This window comes from Panthera leo, chromosome A1 (assembly GCF_018350215.1).
Source record: "Panthera leo isolate Ple1 chromosome A1, P.leo_Ple1_pat1.1, whole genome shotgun sequence".
Lineage (NCBI taxonomy): Eukaryota > Metazoa > Chordata > Mammalia > Carnivora > Felidae > Panthera > Panthera leo.
The window spans coordinates 106,821,324-106,840,338 of record NC_056679.1 but is presented as its reverse complement, the minus strand read 5'-3'; the positions used below and the strand labels follow the sequence as shown (position 1 = coordinate 106,840,338).

At 35.9% G+C, this 19,015-nt stretch overlaps 1 protein-coding gene across 1 annotated transcript in view; it reads right to left on the bottom strand.

The window, feature by feature from the left end:
• The window catches only part of ADAMTS19 (ADAM metallopeptidase with thrombospondin type 1 motif 19), a 237,973-nt gene that overhangs the window by 169,649 nt on the left and 49,309 nt on the right, over positions 1–19,015 (bottom strand). Inside the window, exons 4-6 of the mRNA XM_042905726.1 lie at positions 12,653–12,825; positions 10,929–11,012; positions 10,088–10,245 (exon numbers count right to left, since the gene is read on the bottom strand). Of these exons, the coding sequence (XP_042761660.1) occupies positions 10,088–10,245; positions 10,929–11,012; positions 12,653–12,825 (415 nt within the window). The remainder of the gene's footprint in view (positions 1–10,087; positions 10,246–10,928; positions 11,013–12,652; positions 12,826–19,015) is intronic.

Here is a 19,015-nt window from a genome sequence, read left to right as displayed (position 1 = left end):
TTTAGGAATATGTTTACCATTCTGCAGTTATGTATAACAAAAATAATACAGGAATGACTGCCAATCTCATGAATTTCTGCACAAAGAATCACTTGAAGATTTGTTATTCCTGTGGGTCTCTCCACGAAGAACACTTTTCCAATACTTCACCAGGATTCAAGAAAGGCAGAAACTCAGACCCTCTTGCATCTTATGCTTTCCTTTTCCTTTCCTCACTAATTAATTCTACTCTTAAATATTTGGCTTTGGTTTGTTTTAGCAGCCATGTTTTCCTCTGCTCCTGCTTTTAGACTGCATAGCAGACACATCTTTGCTCTAGAGAGACCTACTCTAGAGACCTCTCATCTGGCTGCAGAGGAGTCAATCATACCTCGAATGCAATAGACACAGTGCAACATTACAGTTGCTACCTACTGATAACTGTGTATTTCCAAACAACAGGAACAGCACAACATGTTGTCACTAATCTAAAAATGTTACTTTTGTTTCTGAAATAAACCATTATTTTTTATTCTGATAAATCTAAAAACTAGTTAATCCATCCTGGACAAGTGAAAGCTGGCTGCTATCACTTGATAGATTAATATTCACTGTACGAATCATCTTTTCTCTTTTTACGTAGAATATACAATCTTATCAATATTACTTGCACCTGCCTTAACATATGTGTACTTTCCAACCGAATTAATGTTGTAAAGTAGGTCAATTTCTGTTAATTATTAGAAAGTAAATAGCAAAGAAAATTTTACTGAACTAAATAAGCAGATTGTCCATCAGCATTGAGTATCTTAATAGTTTCACTTTGTTTTTGTAAAAAAAAAAATTTTTAATACATGCCTTAATTAGAAAGGCAACTCTAAGTAAATGAGGGAAGACACACTTAAATTTTACCTTTTATCCCATTAATCACTTGAACTACCATATGCTAAACTTCTAAATTAAACTAGTGAATAGCATCCTTTCAACATTTTCAATATTCAAGATCAAAACTGAAAACTTTAGAAATACAAACAAAACATTCACTGGAACACTTATTCCCAGGGTTATAACCGAACATTTTGAAAATCTAAGTGATTCCTTGACAGCCACTGAGGCAGACCCTAACTATCCCCTAACCCCCAGCATCATTCCCCTGAGAAACCACCTTCAAATGTATCATATTTTCTAGTCACTGGCTTCTAATCACAGAATTTGCCTCCCCACTCTATCCTGACCCAAAGCCACTTTTTTAGAGGATCTAAAGCGAATAAATAATACAATAAGAAAATATGAATGGCCCTGAATCATCCAAACCTAGTGGTTGACATTTCTAGTTTCCTTCTTCACTGTCTTTCTTAATGTCTAATTTCTCAACTCTTCCTCTGATGCTAAGTACCACATAGAATTTTCTCCATCTACCAAAGAATTCCAGAGAGACACCTCTTTTGGTGCTTAACTTGGGTAAAGTTAGTCTCTGTGGCTCAAAACTAACAACAAATGATGTAGGAAAATATATCCCTTTGGCAGTAGAATACATTCAGATTCTGAATATAATTACTGATAAAGAGGAATGGAAAAGGTTTGCTGACTTTTTTGTTACAAGTATATAATTAGCCCTTTTCTGCATCAGAAGATACAAAAATCAAATTTATCACAGGGATACCATGCCTGGTTGTATAGGGTGTGTAGTGCTTAATTCTAGGGATACATTTATGTACACAACAATGTAAAAAGCTCCCTCTACTGTTGTGCGGTGTACAACCTGCACAACTGGAGGCTGCTGGATTCATTAGGTGCCTCTTTGATGCCAAGCAGTGGGTAAAGGGGAAGAATACAAAGTAAAAAAGGCTTTTACTCTGAAGTCAAAGAAGAGGACGACACACAATCATTTCTGTAATGTGATAAGGGCCCCGGGATCAGTGAGGAAGAAGCCTGGGGAATTGTATTAAATAATGGATAGTTCTATTTTGCAGTTGCCTTTGCCAGCAAACAAATGGAGAGAGAAACACCCACAACAGATGATACTGAATAATATGGTAATGCAGAAAATTAAAGAATCACATAAAAGCAAAATCTTCACCTTAGGGCCAAGAATCACAGAGGGTAAAGTATATTCAGATGTAGAGGGAAAGGGATTTTATGTGCTTTTGCTAAATGTACAGTACATCATATCATAATGCAAGAGGCTGCAACAGAACTATTTGATTTACATAATGTGAAACAAGGGACTTCATCTGTAACTAAACAAGACGATAAAACTATGACAAATGCACTGCTTATTTTCAAGGGCACTTGGAGTCCTTCACACAGCCAATTTCTACTCAGCAAACACATGAATAAAACAAATTATTTTTTAAAAATGCAAGCTCTTTTCTCCAAAAGCCCTGGAAGGACTTCTCAGTACAATTAAAAAATAAATTGTGAGCAAGATTTAAAAACCTCAGATCAGATTATAATTCTTAATCTTCAATTCTTCCACTGTCAACTTCTTTTCAAGAAGGCCCAAATAATGTATTCTTAACTTCATAATATTCAAAATTTCGGGGGAGGTGATGGGGGAAATTGATTTGTTTGCTGCCGAGATCAATGATCATGTGGATTCAAATTCTCTCATCTTTGGCTCATGTTGGCTCAGTGCGCTTGAAGCCTGCATCACAGAGTTTCATAATATGAGTTTATGGAAATGATACTGTTAGACTCTGGCAAGTGGGAAGGCCAATAAATTCTGCTGAAGTTCTGATTTATATTGAAAAAAAATGAAATGTAGCCTTTAATTTCCAAGAATGAAGATGCATTTGAGAATAAGTCTCATTGTCGAGTTTTGTAGTGTCCTGGGATATACCTATAAATGATTCACTCAAAAATTATTCTATGAGTTGTATTAAATTAATATATTTCTGCCATTTGTATACTTTATTAAATTTCCTATCTTACTTGCCAATGATGTTAGTTTAAAACTAACTTTCAAAAGTACTGTACATAAACCAAAAACATCTTCATAAATATGAAAGGCAAAGTTATCAGTAATTAAATTGTATTGTAAATTTAAGAGCGTTTTCAAGAGAAACTTATGTCTTCTGCAAGATTTCAAAGAGAAATGTGAAAATTACGTGGAGAAATCATAGAGTTGACAGCCGGGAGGACATGCTTTGTGTTTTTGTAACTGTGAGCCTACAACAACTGAGTCAGCTTTAAATTATTTATTTCAGTATCATAGAACAATTTAACAAATATATTACTGCAGATAGGTTTGAATTTATAAAAACATTGTTTAGTTGAAACCAAAATTAATAGCTATCTAAAACTCCTTCCTACTACTATGTTCACATAACATACACTGCTTAATAATCTAAGGGGAGAATATTGTGTAAGTTGGTCAGTCAACTTGTCCCATGTGGATGGAATCCACCATGGAATGCAAAGAGATTTAAATTTTTATTTTATCTTTCACAACTTCCACATAAAGCTAAAGATCTGATCACCTTCATGTTTACACTAAGGGATACTTAGTGTAAAAGGGATACTTCTACCTCAATTACTCAAACCTTTCATTTAGACTTTACTAACCAAATGGTGCTAGGTCACTTAGAAATAACACTCCCTCTAGTGCACTGATTTTCATTGTTATGGCACTGATAAGAAGTGATATGGAGAAACAGGAATCCTCCAAATAAATCTTAGCCCCACGGGGAGGTAAAGGTAGCATTACTTGTCAGTATCTATTAATATTTTATGTGTCTATATACTTTGATAGTTTTTTTTTTCCTATATTCAATCACCAATTTTGATATTTCTGTTTTATTTCTTTTTTTATTCCTGTTGTGATTTAAAAAAAACCTACTCGGTCCTATTCTAAGTCCTACCTATAATAGTACAAAAAAGCAAAGACAACATTTCTACTAAAGGGATGAAAGGTGTACAAAGATTTTTTTGCCCCATGAAACATGAAGTGGCTCGGCAAAACCATAGCAAATTTCACCCCACAAAAAAAAGCTGGGGCGCCTGGATGGCGCAGTCGGTTAAGCGTCCGACTTCAGCCAGGTCACGATCTCGCGGTCCGTGAGTTCGAGCCCCGCGTCAGGCTCTGGGCTGATGGCTCGGAGCCTGGAGCCTGTTTCCGATTCTGTGTCTCCCTCTCTCTCTGCCCCTCCCCCGTTCATGCTCTGTCTCTCTCTGTCCCAAAAATAAATAAAAAACGTTGAAAAAATTAAAAAAAAAAAAAAAAAAGCTTTTCTTTGGGTCTGGAGCAGAAATTCTGTTTAGACAGTGGTTTTTACAGAATTGTCAGCTAATGAAATCTGTCATCCTTCTCACGGTTGTTAGGTGTTTGAAATACTACTTCTGAGACTAAAGAGGATGATACTCATAATTTGATTACTAATTCATATTTTTCCCATTAAAATGTAATATATTTCTTACAGAAATTTGAAAAATACAGAATAAAGTTAAAACATTAGCCTACAATCCCACTATCTAGGAGTAGTACTTACAGTTAACATTTTAAAGTATATTTCTCCATTTTTATTTCCATGTATTTGCATAACTAAATTCACTGTATACAACTAATATGTATAAACATACGTGTAGTATTGGGATCATACTCTCTATGCAAGTTTTGTCTCACCCCACCAATAGTGTGACAATTTCATTCCTCATTTCCAATTTCATTTTTCTCTTCCAAACCCTGAAAAAGGAATTTGTTGTGTGCTATATTTTATTCTAATATTATTAACTAACCATTGTTCATCATTACCTCCCTTGTCACTAACTTTCCCTAGCAATGTAAGAGAACACAAAATAAAAGCACTACAGCGTATCTTCAGCACTAACAGAGGGTTCTTAAATGTGTCTAAGATAATGTGGGATGAAATTATTATTTTTTTAATGTTTATTTATTTTTGAAAGTAAGAGACAGAGCCCGAGCGGGGAAGAGGCAGAGAGGGAGAGGGAGACACAGAATCCGAAGCAGGCTCCAGGCTGTGAGCTGTCAGCACAGAGCCCAATGTGGGATTCAAACTCACAAACTGCTAGATCATGACCTGACCCAAAGTCAGACGTTCAACCGACTGAGCTACCCAGGTGCCCCTAACATAGGATGAAATTATAATTCTAATTTTTTTTTGAGGGTAGTTGACACCCAATGTTACGAAATTATAATTTCCTAAATAAGGAAGATGACTTTCCTGAAGAAGGAAGATGTCAGCCCTAAAAAAGGGCTGACAAAACTATAAATACAAGAACAATGACAATATAATAGTACAACAAATGGTATTTCTGATAGTAGGTCTGCCACATGAATATAAGCTTACACAGGATCTTACACAACTATTTGCTTGGAATAAAATTACTGAACCTTCACTGTAGGCCTCATGTTATACAAGATGTCTTATATTCTCTACCCTTTACTACTATCCTCATTAATGATGAAACTCAAAGAGGTCATTTAGGCAATTGAAGATCACCAGCTAGCACTGGACAAATACAGGTCATTTCTATTTGATCATCCCTCTTACTGAGTTTTGAAGTTGGAAGTTTTGTATATTATATACTATATATGCATACACACACACATATTTCAAATACAAATAGTTTGGTAGACAGACGTATTGCCACTATTTTCTCCAATCTGGGGGACTGCCTTTCCATTTTCATATCAATGTATTTTGCACATGAGATGATTTAAATTTTGAAGAAGTCCAAACGATTATTTTCAAGACCTTTTGATTAGGGCTTTTCTTATATTCTATCCAAGAAATCAATACCCTCCCTATAGTCATGTAGATCTTCTGTTTTTTGACTAAGAGTTTGACAGCTGTAGCTATATCACATAGCTTTCTATGCTCCATTATGAATTAACATCACACAAGGTGTAAAGCAGGGTTGAAATTCATTTTTTTCACATGGATATCCAGATGTTGTAGAGCCATTTCATCAATAGACTATCTTCCCATCACTCAGTAATACTGGTGGATTTTTGAGAGTCAGTTGACCATATATATATGGGTATATTTCGAGATTCTTTATTCTGTTTCATTCATCTATCCTGCGAAGTTTCTGCCAAAATCCCATTGTTTTGATTACCAAATCTTTATAATAAGCTTTGAAATCAGATAATTTAAGTCCACCCCGTTTGTCCTTCTTTTACAAAATTGTTTTGATTCTTCTATGTTCTTTATTTTTCCAAATACATGTTGGAATCAGCTTGCCAATTTCTACAAAAAAAGCTGGGACCGACTTTCATGGAGATTATAGTGACTCTCACTCAATGTGGGTAAGATGAAAATCTCAGTAATAGTCTTCCAACAAATAAAAACCTTTATTTAGATATTTAATTTCTCTCAGCTCTCTCAGTGCTCTGTAGATATCATTTTAGAGGTTTTACACATATTTTTTAAAATTATTCTTACATTTTTTATGGTTTTGGAAGTTACTATAACATTATTCCAATTGTACATTTTCATTATACATAAATAAAATTGTTTTTTAAGTTTATTTATTTTGAGAGAGAGAGAGAGAGAGTGTGTGTGTGTGTGTGTGTGTGTGTGTGTGAGAGAGAGAGAGTGGGGGAGAGGCAGAGAGAGGAAGAGAGAATCCCAAGCAAGCTCCCAGCTGTCAGAGCAGAGCCCAATGTGGGGCTCAATCTCCTGAATCATGAGATCATGACCTGAGCCAAAATCAAGAGTCAGATGCTCAACAGACTGAGCTATTTCAGTGCCCCTAAATAAAATTTTTATAAATTGACTTTATATTCTATGTGCTTAAAAAATCCAATTATAACTTCTGGCAATTTTTCTGCTATATTTCTTATAATTTTATTCGAACTGAGGTATATTATCTGTGAAGAGAAATATTTTTTTTTATTTTTTTCTTTCCAATATTTAGAACTTTTGTTTCTTGGGGCACCTGGGTAACTCAGTTGGTTAAGCATCCAACTTTGGCTCAGATCAAGATCTTGCATTTCATAGGTTCGAGCGCTGCATCGAGCTGACAGCACAGAGCCTGGATTCTGTGTCTCCCCCTCTCTCTGTTTCCCCCTCTCTCTCTTTCTCTCTCTCTCTCTCTCTCTCTCTCTCTCTCACACACACACACACACACACACACACAATCTCTCTCTCTCTTTCAAAAATAAACATTAAAAAAAAAAAGAACTGTTTTTTTCTTTTTCCCACCTTACTAAACTGGCTATGATCTTGAGTACAAAACTGAATAGAAGTGGTAAGCATTGATATCTTTGCCTTGCTTCCAGTTCTAATGGAAAATATTTGGTTTTCAACATTAAGTGTGTTGTTAACTGTAGATTTTTGTGTATATGTGCGTAGATACCCTTTGATAGATTAAGAAAGCACTTTTAAGAATTCATTAACAATTTTTGTTGATAGGGTTCCCCCTAGCCCCATACATTAGAGATACCATTTTTATTGTTTTTTATATTCATTTTTTTCCGACAGGAAGTCAATCATCAATGTTAACATTGTTTCCCCTGTGAAATGCATCTCTTTGGACAATTCAAAACTCATTTTTTGTATCTTTGACTTTTACTCATTTTCCTATGATATATGTAGATATCTAAAGGGTTTTATTTCCTGGGGCGCCTGGGTGGCTCAGTTGGTTAAGCAATCGACTTCGGCTCAGGTCATGATCTTGCAGTTTGTGAGTTCGAGCCCCACATTGGGTTCTGTGCTGACAGCTCAGAGCCTGGAGCCTATTTCAGATTCTGTGTTTCCCCCTCTCTCTACCCCTCCCCTGCTCACACTCTGTGTCTGTCTCTCAATAATACATAAATGTTTTTAAAAATTTTTCAATAATAATAATAAAGGGTTTTTTCCCATCAATGTGGGAAACAATTTTGCCATTGTAGGTCCAAATAATTTTTCTTACCTATTCTCATTCTTCTTCTGAGATTCCAATTACAACTACTTTAATCAGTAAATCCAACATCTGAACTATCTCAGGGTCAGTTTCTATTGACTATTTTTCCTTCACCATGGGTCACATTTTCATGTTTCTTTGCTTGACTAGTTTTTATTATGTTTCAGACAATGTAGATATGTTACAGAGATTCAGGATTCTTGTATCTTCCTCTGAAGAGAACTGATTCTTGTTTTAGGAGCCAGTTCAATTACTGGCTCGTCACTCTGAATGTGGGAGGTTTGAGCTTATTCCTTGGTAGGGAGGATCTATCTAATGCTCAAGATAATTCCCAAGCTTTTGTAAACCTCCACAGTCTATCTCCCATAAATACCTTACAGGTGCTTGGTTTCAGGCTTTGTTAGGGCAGGTCAAGAGTAGACATTTTTCTGGATCAAAGTCCCTACTAGGAAGGCTCAGCTTTTCTGTTTTTTCAGCTAAATACCAGGAGTAATGACAAGGTACTAATAAGGTCGCTCCACTCTCAAAGCCTGAATCTACTCAATTCCTAGTGTCCTTTAACAATCTCAACTCCATAGCTGTAGCACTCTGATGCTTTTGGAAAGTTTCTATCTATGGATATTCAGACCAGTCTTGCAAAGTTCTCCAAGATGATCTGCACACAAGCTTCTTGGCATCATTCTCTGCATAGGATCCTCATCTACAGTACCTTCAGCAGGACCACTGTGCTCTACCTAGATTCCAGCTTGCTATACCAGTCAAAAAACTGTTCCCAGGCAATAATCTGGATTGACTGTGGGGCTCCCTTAATAAATTTTCCTTCTTTCAAAGTTGCAGTCTTGCACTGCTCATCCTCCAGTGACTTAAAAGCATTTGTTTAGGGGCGCCTGGGTGGCTCAGTCGGTTGGGCGTCCGACTTCGGCTCAGGTCATGAACTCACTGTTCATGAGTTCGAGCCCCACGTTGGTTTCTGTGCTGACAGCTCAGAGCCTGGAGCCTGCTTTCGATTCTGTGTCTCCCTCTCTCTCTGCTCCTCCCCTGCTCATGCTCTGTCTCTCTCTGTCTCAAAAATAAATAAAAACATTAAAAAATTTAAAAAAAAATAAAAAAATAAAAAGCATTTGTTTCATAAATATTCTTCAGTTTTATGGCTATTTACTGTAAAAGTCCAATCGCAGGTACACCTACACAGTTGGAAGTGGAAGTCCAATTGTGTTCTTACAATAGATTTTTTTCACCTTCGTGAATTATGCAGAACTAGAAGAGTTTTTGTATAATTCAGCAATAAGATGCTATCATGAATTCAACAGACCTGTTACAGAAAATCATATTCAGATGTTAGTGTGTATTCTGTGATGGGAAATGTCAACATTGCTGACGCTAAAATTAAATTGCTAGTGAATAATGAATTACTATTCATTTTTAATAGCTTTAAACAAAAAATTTACGAATAATTACTAACACAGAGTGCCCATAAAGAGCATATTGTTGTTCACTGTTTCATCTTTTTATATTTGCCTTTAATGCTGCATGACAAAGTACATTCACAGTGGAGCCAAGAATTAATCAGCTAGAGATTTAATTGAAACTTTTTTCTCAGGTGGTACCAGAAAGTTTATCAATTACTGAGTTTAATATATTGGGTGCTTTATCTCCATGGTGATGACTGAAAAACATACAATATAGGCTTTTTGTGAAGTGCCACCAAAATTCACCATAGTGTTCACTTCCCATCATCAATGGCTATGTCTTCATTTCAAAACTTGAGGGTAAAGTATTTTTTTAATTTTATTTTTCTTAAAATTTTTAATGTTTATTCATTTTTGAGAGAGAAAGAGAGTGTGAGTGGGAGAGTGGCAGAGAGACAGGGAGACACAGAATCCAAAGCAGGCTCCAGGCTCTGAGCTGTCAGCACAGAGCCCGACGCGGGGCTTGAACTCATGAACCGTGAGGTCATGACATGAACTGAAGTTGGACGCTTAACCGACGGAGCCATCCAGGCGCCCTGAGGGTAAAATATTTTTTAAATTAACTAGCCACAAGTTTTGTCAATATGCCATCCAAAATGTGCCTATTCAGAAATCAGTTATTATGAATTGAGGGAGATGACTAAAATCATTATGCCAAAGTTTTTTGGAACACAAAATCTGGAATAAAAGCATTCTCTGAAGGAATTAATCCGATTAACAGCACAGCCATCGAATTAGGAATGTCATTTAATTGGCTTTGGAAAATTTACCTTGTTATAAGTATAGCTGCATCCACTGAAGTCATGTCCTCTCCCCAGCTTGTAGACATCTCTAAATGTATATCATTCTTTTTGCCAAATTCTTCATGCTGCCACTTGCAAAAACTCTCTAGCATTTTCTCTCCATGGTGCCCAATATATAGGTCTGCCTACAAGAGAAGAGATTTCACTTCAAGGCAAATTATTTTCAGATATACAAAAAACTAAAAACTGACGAGACTTCCTGAATTACTAAAGCGGACCGCTGACCATAACAACAGTAATTAGAACCTGGAAGACATTCAGAAATAATTTAGCCTCAGCTGAAAATCGTGCAACTTTGGGAGGGTACAATAACTACAAAATCTGTTCAATGTTACTCTGAAAAAGGAGAGAGGTGTTGTAAGAATGTGGAACTTTCTGGCTTAAATAACTTAATTTTTTTTCTACAATTTAAGAACAAAGTTTTCTCAAAGTTCTAGTTAAGTAGCATACTAAAATGATGCCACAGAGTATTCTCTGAAATGAATTACAGATAAGAAAACGTTTCAAAAGCACAAGTTTAAATAAGAAAATAAAACTCTCATTAAAAATCACTTTTAAAAATTACATCTTGGAAAGTTAAGGTTTGTTGTCAGGATCCTTGGAAACTAAGAACATTCCATTTTTAGAATAAAACTGAGGTATTAACCAAAACTAAAGGCCAGTTTTATGTATAGTTTAAGTGACTTAGTGGATATTTCTGGATTTTTAAGTCAATAAAAAGCACACTCCTAACATTCACTTTACTTAAAAGCATCTGAACACAACTTCTCACCCAATTAATTGAACAAAAAACTCAAGACTTTCTTACTGGAGTTTCATGGAGCAGAATAAGCTTTATCACACGAAGATTGACCTGCACACCAAGACTCTTGTGTTGGAAAAGGTTAAAAACCTAAAAACAAATAAAAATAAAAATCCTAAAATAAAACTTGAAATCATATTTATTTTTCTTAAAGTCCAGATATGGGAGAAGTCTCAATTTAGTTGAGAAATCTTATATTTAACACCACTTAAATAATTTTAAAATTAGCTTAATAAGCAAGAATAACATAGCTAATTCATTTTAAATACCAAGAAATTTAGACCTAGCCTTCTGAGAAACTCACTGCAGTCTTGATTGTCTACGCCATTTCAATGGGATATAGAGGGAAGGTTGGGCTTTTTACAATACTGAAGACAAGCATTTTAGTAACTAAACCCTAGAATGTTTCTTAAGATCACAAAATGCCAGTGTCCTTTTTTCTGAGAAACAGTCCTGAAAACTGAGCCTGCTTTATGCCACCTCCCGATTCATTCCTTGGAGTAGTTTTCTCTCTCTCTAAGCTAGCTGCCAAATAGGAAAAGGGTTTTCAAAGCTCTTCTCTTCAATGTTACCCAGGAAGACAAGCTTGCAGGCCACTGTTGATTAATGGTTTCAGATCCTCATTATAACTGTTTTTCCCAAACTATGGTGTGTGCAGCAGGGCTGGAAAGCAAGGTGAATTTTTATGTGGTACTTTATTTTTTGTAGAATTTAATATTTACTTAACTTGTAATAGAAAACAGAAAGCTGACACGTCAAACCCATACTTTCGGAGATAGAACTACTTAGAAGAAACTAAAGCTGGTAGGCTGTATTAGCCTACCCTGTAACAGACTGCTGGTGGAATGTTCTGGAGGTAGCTGAACATGGTAAGAAATGACTGAAGTGTGGGCAAATCTGTTCCCTGCTCAAATAAGCCAAATAGTAAAAGTGAGCAAAAACAGTCAAAATAGAATTTTACAAAACATAATATATTTATCCCTGAATCAGTGGTTCTTACCCTGCCTTATATGGTAACTGGAATCATAAATGGGCATTTGCCTTTGGCATTTATTGATGTTCATTCTCCCCTAAGAACGGCTCTTCACTCCGACCTTTTAATTCCGCCTTGCAGAAAGTTTAACCAAAGGGTATATAATTAAGTCAAAGGATTCATTTGGTGGTAAACATCTGTATGATACTAGGTACAAACTAGATTTCTGCAGTTCAGAAACTGTTAACTGAAGTTAGCTACATGTGATCCACCTGCTTAAAAAATTGAGCTATTTGCTATTAGGTCTTACTCATAAACTAGTATTATATCTGACATCAAATTTTACATACCTATCAGTGGATTACCAACCTCCATTTTTGTTCCACCACATAATGTCTAATACTTTGGGTGGGGCCATGCATACAAAAAAAATACATAACCTTTCTAATTTCAGCAAATGGCCTTTTATAAAAGAGAATGAAAAGAAGGTCATGAAAGAATAGACAAAAGAATAACAGAGAAAGAGTCTGCCACATTGAAATCAACAATAACGATGGTTTCTTTTCCTAGAAGATGTGAATTATTACTTTTGATATTTCTTTTAAGGTAGCTGGTATACCCAAAGCATTTTTTTACTGATGTCAATAAAAGAAAGGAATAGTAATGAATTAATTTTTAAAGAATGTCATTATACTCACACATTTCTTCCTTAGAGTTTTCTTGAAAAAATTCCAAGCGCACTTTAAAGTTTGCCTACCATATTTAAGATGGTTAGAATGAATCTCCTGGCTGCATCTGCTCCATGATAGGAAACCATTGCTGGGTCTGCAACCACTACAGTCTCTATGTTGTATTCTTGAGGTAATTTGTATGAATATCGTTTCCCTCTTCCACTTTCTGTTATTTTTTTAGATCTAGGTCTTCCTTTGTCTGCAATAGAGAAATGGATTTTCCAATGTGACTCCATATTGGCAAAGTGAATACAAAATTTCCGTTTCTTCAATAATTTTTTCAAAATGTTTACTTAAGGGGCACCTGGGTGGCTCAGTTGGTTAAGTGTTTGACTCTTGATTTCGGCTCAGGTCATGATCTCACAGTTCGTGAGATCAAGCTCTACATAGGTTTCTTTGCTGACACCGTGAGGCCTGCTTGGGATTCTCTGTCTCCCTCTCTCTCTGCCCCTTCCCCATTCACTCTCTCTATCTCTCTCTCTCAAAAATAAATAAACATTTAAAAAAATGTTTATTTAATGCCAAGATATGTTGATAATATAATGGTAAGCAAGACCAAATAAGTTCCCTGAATACATGGAAGCTAAAAGGGCATCTGGTTTTGGAGTGTGGCTTTGTAATCAAATAGACTAGATAGACTTGTATCACTTATTGGCTCTGCTACTTGGGAAACTAACATCAGTCAGTTAGCCTTGATTTCCTCGTCTGAACAATAGCAACATCTACTTTCTAGTGTTGATGTCCTATAATAAGGTTGCATTAGTAAAATTCTTAGCACAGAGTCCGTATAAATAAAATAATCCAATAAAAAAAATCACAATTTTCTTTTTGAAACCAGTGACAAAACAAAGGTCTACTTGAAGAGAGTGCCTGAAGTGACTACCTCACACGTCCTCATTTCAGGCAGTGGCCCTTAATTACTAAAACATTATGCATGGGTTACAAAAGACTCAGTTCTGCCTTCCATCAGGATCACATAGGGAAATAAAGATTTCTTCAAACAAGGCCAAATAAAAGTAGTAACCACAAATAAATGTATTTATACATTTAACTACATAAAAATGTAAAATGTTTATTAAAACATGCCACTATCAGAATGAAAAGCATGCCACCAAGTGGGAGAAGATATTTACAATACTTTTCCATAATGAACAAATTAAAAGCTACTCTAAATTAGTAACAGATAACCCAAATGAAAAATTGGCAAAAGACTTGACCAGCCATTTTTCACACAAAGAAAGACATCCAAATGGCTAATTAGCATATGAGAAGGTGCTCAGTCTCATTACTCTTCAGGGAAATGCAAATTTAAATCACAATTAATTAAATTAACTAAACTCTCTAGAATGGCTAAAATAAAGAGATGATTATATTAAGTGTTGTCAAGAGTGTGGAGACAACTGAAAGTCCCCTGCACATACATACTGGGAGTTTAAATTAGGATAAACACTGAAAAATGAGCAAGCAGTAGCCACTAAAGTTTAACATTTGCATACCTAACGATCAGTGATCTGAAAGATATACTTATCAGAAATGCATATAAATCACATGTAAAAATTATTCACAGTAGTACTGTTCTTAATTTGAATAACCATCAATAGTGTAATGGATAAAGAAATTTTGGCCTACCCATACAATGGAATGTTCTAGAACAAAGAAAATGAACCAACTACTACAATGTGCAAGAACATGGATGAACCTCACAAAGAGGATGTTGAGCAAAGAAGCCAATGACAAAAGAGTAGGTGTTGTATTCTTCCATTTACAGAAACATAACAACTGGGAAGACATGATGTTAGAAGGAGAGTAAGTATCTTGAGGTAAGATATATTAGTGCCTAGGAATGGGCCTAGGGGGACATCTGTTGTACTGACATTTTCTATATTCTGATCTGAGTGATAACTACATGGTTATGTTCATTTTGGGAAAATTTAGCAGTTGGGACACATCATTTGTGCAATTTCCTGTATGCATGGGGTACTTCAATAATGAAACTTATTATTTTAACAGCTTTACTGAGATATAATATATATGACAAAACACGTAGCCAGTGATGTACAATTCAGTTAGTTGTAATCAATTTCTACAGTTGGGCAACCATGTCTACAATCCATTCTTAAATCATTGATTACCTGTTCTGCTCCTTGCCATACACCAAAATTTGGTTGATGTCATTAAAGTGCTACCACCTCCTTTCCCAAACTTATACTCGTGGGCCAACATCTTTCATATTTCTTTACTACAATTTTAATGGAATCCGCAGAAGTAAACATGTGTGTTTAGTAGAGTTTCATGGAGATAAATCTGTGTGTTCAATTAGTCATGTTTCCCTGGGTGTCTCTAATTTTTTTTTTAATTTCTAAGTACATACTCTCATAATTCTAGTCCACTGTGGTGGCTTCTGATAAATTGCTTTCCTTGTCTTGTTTTAAGTACTTTGGCAGTGGCTTGTCAATTCAATTCAAGTCTATTCTATTCCACTTTGCAAACTATCTATTCCACCTTTCTTACCCTCTAACATCTTTCCATGGTGCCAGAATTAATTTATACCTTGAATTTTTGAACTATTGGTTCCCTTCTATTACTGCCTTCTAGGCCCAACTGAGTTATCTCTGAGATCTAACATGAACTGGATTCCACTACCATTACTGGGAACTTCACTGTTCTGAGTTATCATCATAATTTACAGTTTCATTTTTTTCTTTTTTTGCAGTGACCCAGACTAAAATCTACTTGATAAACAAAGTTTTACCCAAGTAGAGTCAGTTAACAAAGTTAATGAAAGTGTGATAAAAAGCAAAGAGTCATTATTTAATGAAAAGAAGCATTATGTCATGAATCATGACAATGCAAAAAGACAAAAACAACACTAGCCATCTTCAACAGGATCACAAGAGTTAAAAGTACACTTAATAGATCCATATTTAGTACGAGTAGTTGAAACCAAAGATGATGATAGGCAGCATAAGAAATTGACTTTATCTGTATCTTGAGATGTCTGCCAATTAGCAATGAATTCTGCAGTTTTCTAATAATCTTAAAGGTACTTAGTTATATATTAGTGTGTTGTTATATATACTTGTAATATTTAGTCGCAGACATTCCTACAAGTAGATGAACAGACTCACTTTGGCAGAGTCAACACCAAATAAACCATGGAGGGAAAAATACAGATGTAGCTCTCCTATGTGGATATGTCACTGATCTTATATGTAAAAATCAGGCAGTGGTAGGAATAGAAAGCATGAGAAGATAGGCAAATATTAGAAAGTAGTCATCATCACAAGTAAAATTAATCTGACTTAGGGGAAAAAAGGGGAAGTGGTTAGAATTACTCTCTCTCTTTTTTTAATATTTTTATTTTGAAAGAGAGACAGAGTGAGAGCAGGGGAGGGGCAGAGAGAAAGGGAGACACAGAATCCGAAGCAGGCTCCAGGCTGGCTCTAGACTGTGAGCCATTAGCACAGAGCCCGGCGTGGGACTTGAACTCATGAACCAGGAGATCATGAACTGAGCCAAAGTCGGATGCTTAACCAACTGAGCCACCCAGGCACTCCAGAATTATTCTCTTGTTGCTGTTATTCTCTTGTTTGTTTTGGCTTGTGCGGAGCGGGGAAGGTGGGGGTGGGGGGTGTTCAATTTTTATCTTTGAGTGACCAGGTAGTAGATAGTGGAAGACAACAACAGGGGACTTTGGGAAGGAAGGTAATGGGTTCAGCTTTAGATTTATTAAGTCTGAAGTGACTGTGAGACACATGAATACAAGTTACTAAACACCTGAAAAGAGAGAGGTTAGAATGGAGATTGGAACAAAGTAAGAGAGAGAAAAAAGTTTGTTTCCTTTACTGTCCCAGTCCCCATCTGTCAGTTTGCTACATCCTTATTTTCATGGTATAGTTAAATAGACTGCATGGAACATTCTAGAATGTTTCTTAAGAATCTCAGCTTCATGGTAGACTCCATCATACAAGTTAACCATTGTGTAAGAACCATACATATTGAAGTAATCTTTTTATCAGGTTGCTTTCTTTGATGGCTTCAGGGTCTACATCAGCTATGCTAAGCGCGTTTTTCATCTTCCAAATCTTGAGACGGTTTTCTACCCATATGCATGTATAAGAACAACACAATTGACACCACACACTTCCAGTTAGTGAAGAAATTTGAAAAATGTTTAGTCATCAATGCTCACCATGTGCTCTCTATAATACCCTATACACATGGTGACAATAATGTCCACAACAGTTATGGATGACATATGGAAACCATTTCAGTAGTTGTCTGGTTAAGTTAGAGATGTCTCTAAGAATAGAGATGATCTCTATGTCCTGCTCAAATAGATCATTCTTCTTTAGTTCTATAAATCTACTTGTAACAGTGAGTCCTAGACATACTCATAGGTTTACAATAAAATGTAATGTAATATATATTAATAATGTCACTTGCCTGCTTAAAATCTTGAAAGACCACATATTGCTCCCAGGTAAAGTCCTTACCATCGAACACACAAGGAAGTACCTTCATCATCCAGGTCCATTACTACCTTTCAAAGGTTGTATCTCCCATCCACACTGCAAACATTTGGCTTCAGCTCCCCCACCTGGTGCCTTCTCCTGCCTTTATACCCCTGCATGCATTGCTCCTTTTGCCTGAAACTTGTTCTTCTCTAACCATATGTACTAAAAACTTCACACAAGTTTTTCATTTTCACACATGATCTCGTTTAATTCTGACAACAGACCGGAGGTTTGGGTGTCACTATCCCCATTTCGTATACTGTAAATGAAGTTGCGGGGAGAGAAAGTAAGTTTTCCAAAATCACACAGCTAGGAAGTGGTAGCATTAAGTTCGTGAACACAGGCAGAGACTCCGGAGTCCATTATCATAACCTGCACCCGCTGTTCCCTTTTTCCCCAGAGATGTAAGTCTGTCATCTTGCTGTCATCTTTGCTGCTGCTTGATCTTTGCGGCTCAGCCCCCTGATATCAGAACCTAGTTTCTTGTGTACCGAGTGTGGCAGAGTTCCCATCATGCCTCAGTATAATTACTCACTTACCAGTCTGTCTAAAATAATACATTGGTTGCCTCTTGAAAATAAGAGCTGTGACATTTAGCTCTTTATCCCTGTGACGTGACTGGTCATGCTTATGTTGCAAATAAAGAAGCTATGGTGTAAAAGTGGAAAACACCAAGGATTTCCACAAAAAATTAAAAATAGAGATATCATATCTCATATGATCTCATATGATCTCATATCTCATATCAGAGCAGTAATTCCGCTGCTACTTATTTACTCAAAAAAATGAAAAATTGAAAAGATATATCTACCCCTATGTTTACTGTAACATTACTTACAATATTTACAATAAGGAAGCAACATAAGTGTCCATCATAAAATGAATAAATAAACAAGATGGGATATATATTCAATGGACTATCACTCAGCTATAAAAAAGAATGAAATCTTGCCATTCACAACATAGACGGACCTAGAGGGCATTACACTGAGTTAAGTAAGTCAGACAGAGCAATACAAATACTATATGATTTCACATAAATGTGGAATCTTAAAAAAATAACAAAAACAAAAACAAAAAAAAAACAAAAAACCCACACCATGAACAGATTCATAAGTACAGAGAATAAGCTGGTGGTTGCCAGAGGAAGGGGGATGGGGTGATGGGTGTAACAGGAGAAGGGGATTAAGAGGTACACACTTCTTGTTTATAAAATACATGAGTCACAGGGATGAAAATTACAGCAAAGGGAGTACAGTCAATAATACTGTACTGGCTTTGCAGCGTGAGAGATGGTAACTCCACTTATTGTGGTGAGCACTGAATAATGTACAGGTTGTCAAATCACTATGTGGTACACTTGGAACTAGTATAACACTATAAGTCAACCATACTAAAATTAAAAAAAAAAGTTTAAGGGAATTGAAAAAGAGTACCTAGCAGGAGTGAAAGTGAAGCTATGCCTTGAACCCAGGGGGGCCTCTGGCTCTCAATCTCATGTGCCTTCTCTATATTATGTTTTCATAGAAGAACACAACAAAGTCATCCTAAAGTATGAAGTTTCCTGTTCAGAAAAGATATTCATGAAGTCAATACACAGCTACATACTATACCTAAGGCATTAAAAGGAGGAAGGGGAAACAGCGCAAAGATCAATGTGAATATACGGAAATTTTCTGACTTCTGACTAAGGCAAAGTCGAATTATACAAGGTTGAATCATGTGTTTAATATGTTAATACATCAGCCTGAAGTCATAAGGGAAGAGCTACAATTAGACATATTGGTATAAGTAAATGAAGGCTTTATTGCACACACTGCTAATTTTAAAACGATTTTCTCAATTCTGGATCTTTAAAAAGTCTGAAAGTAG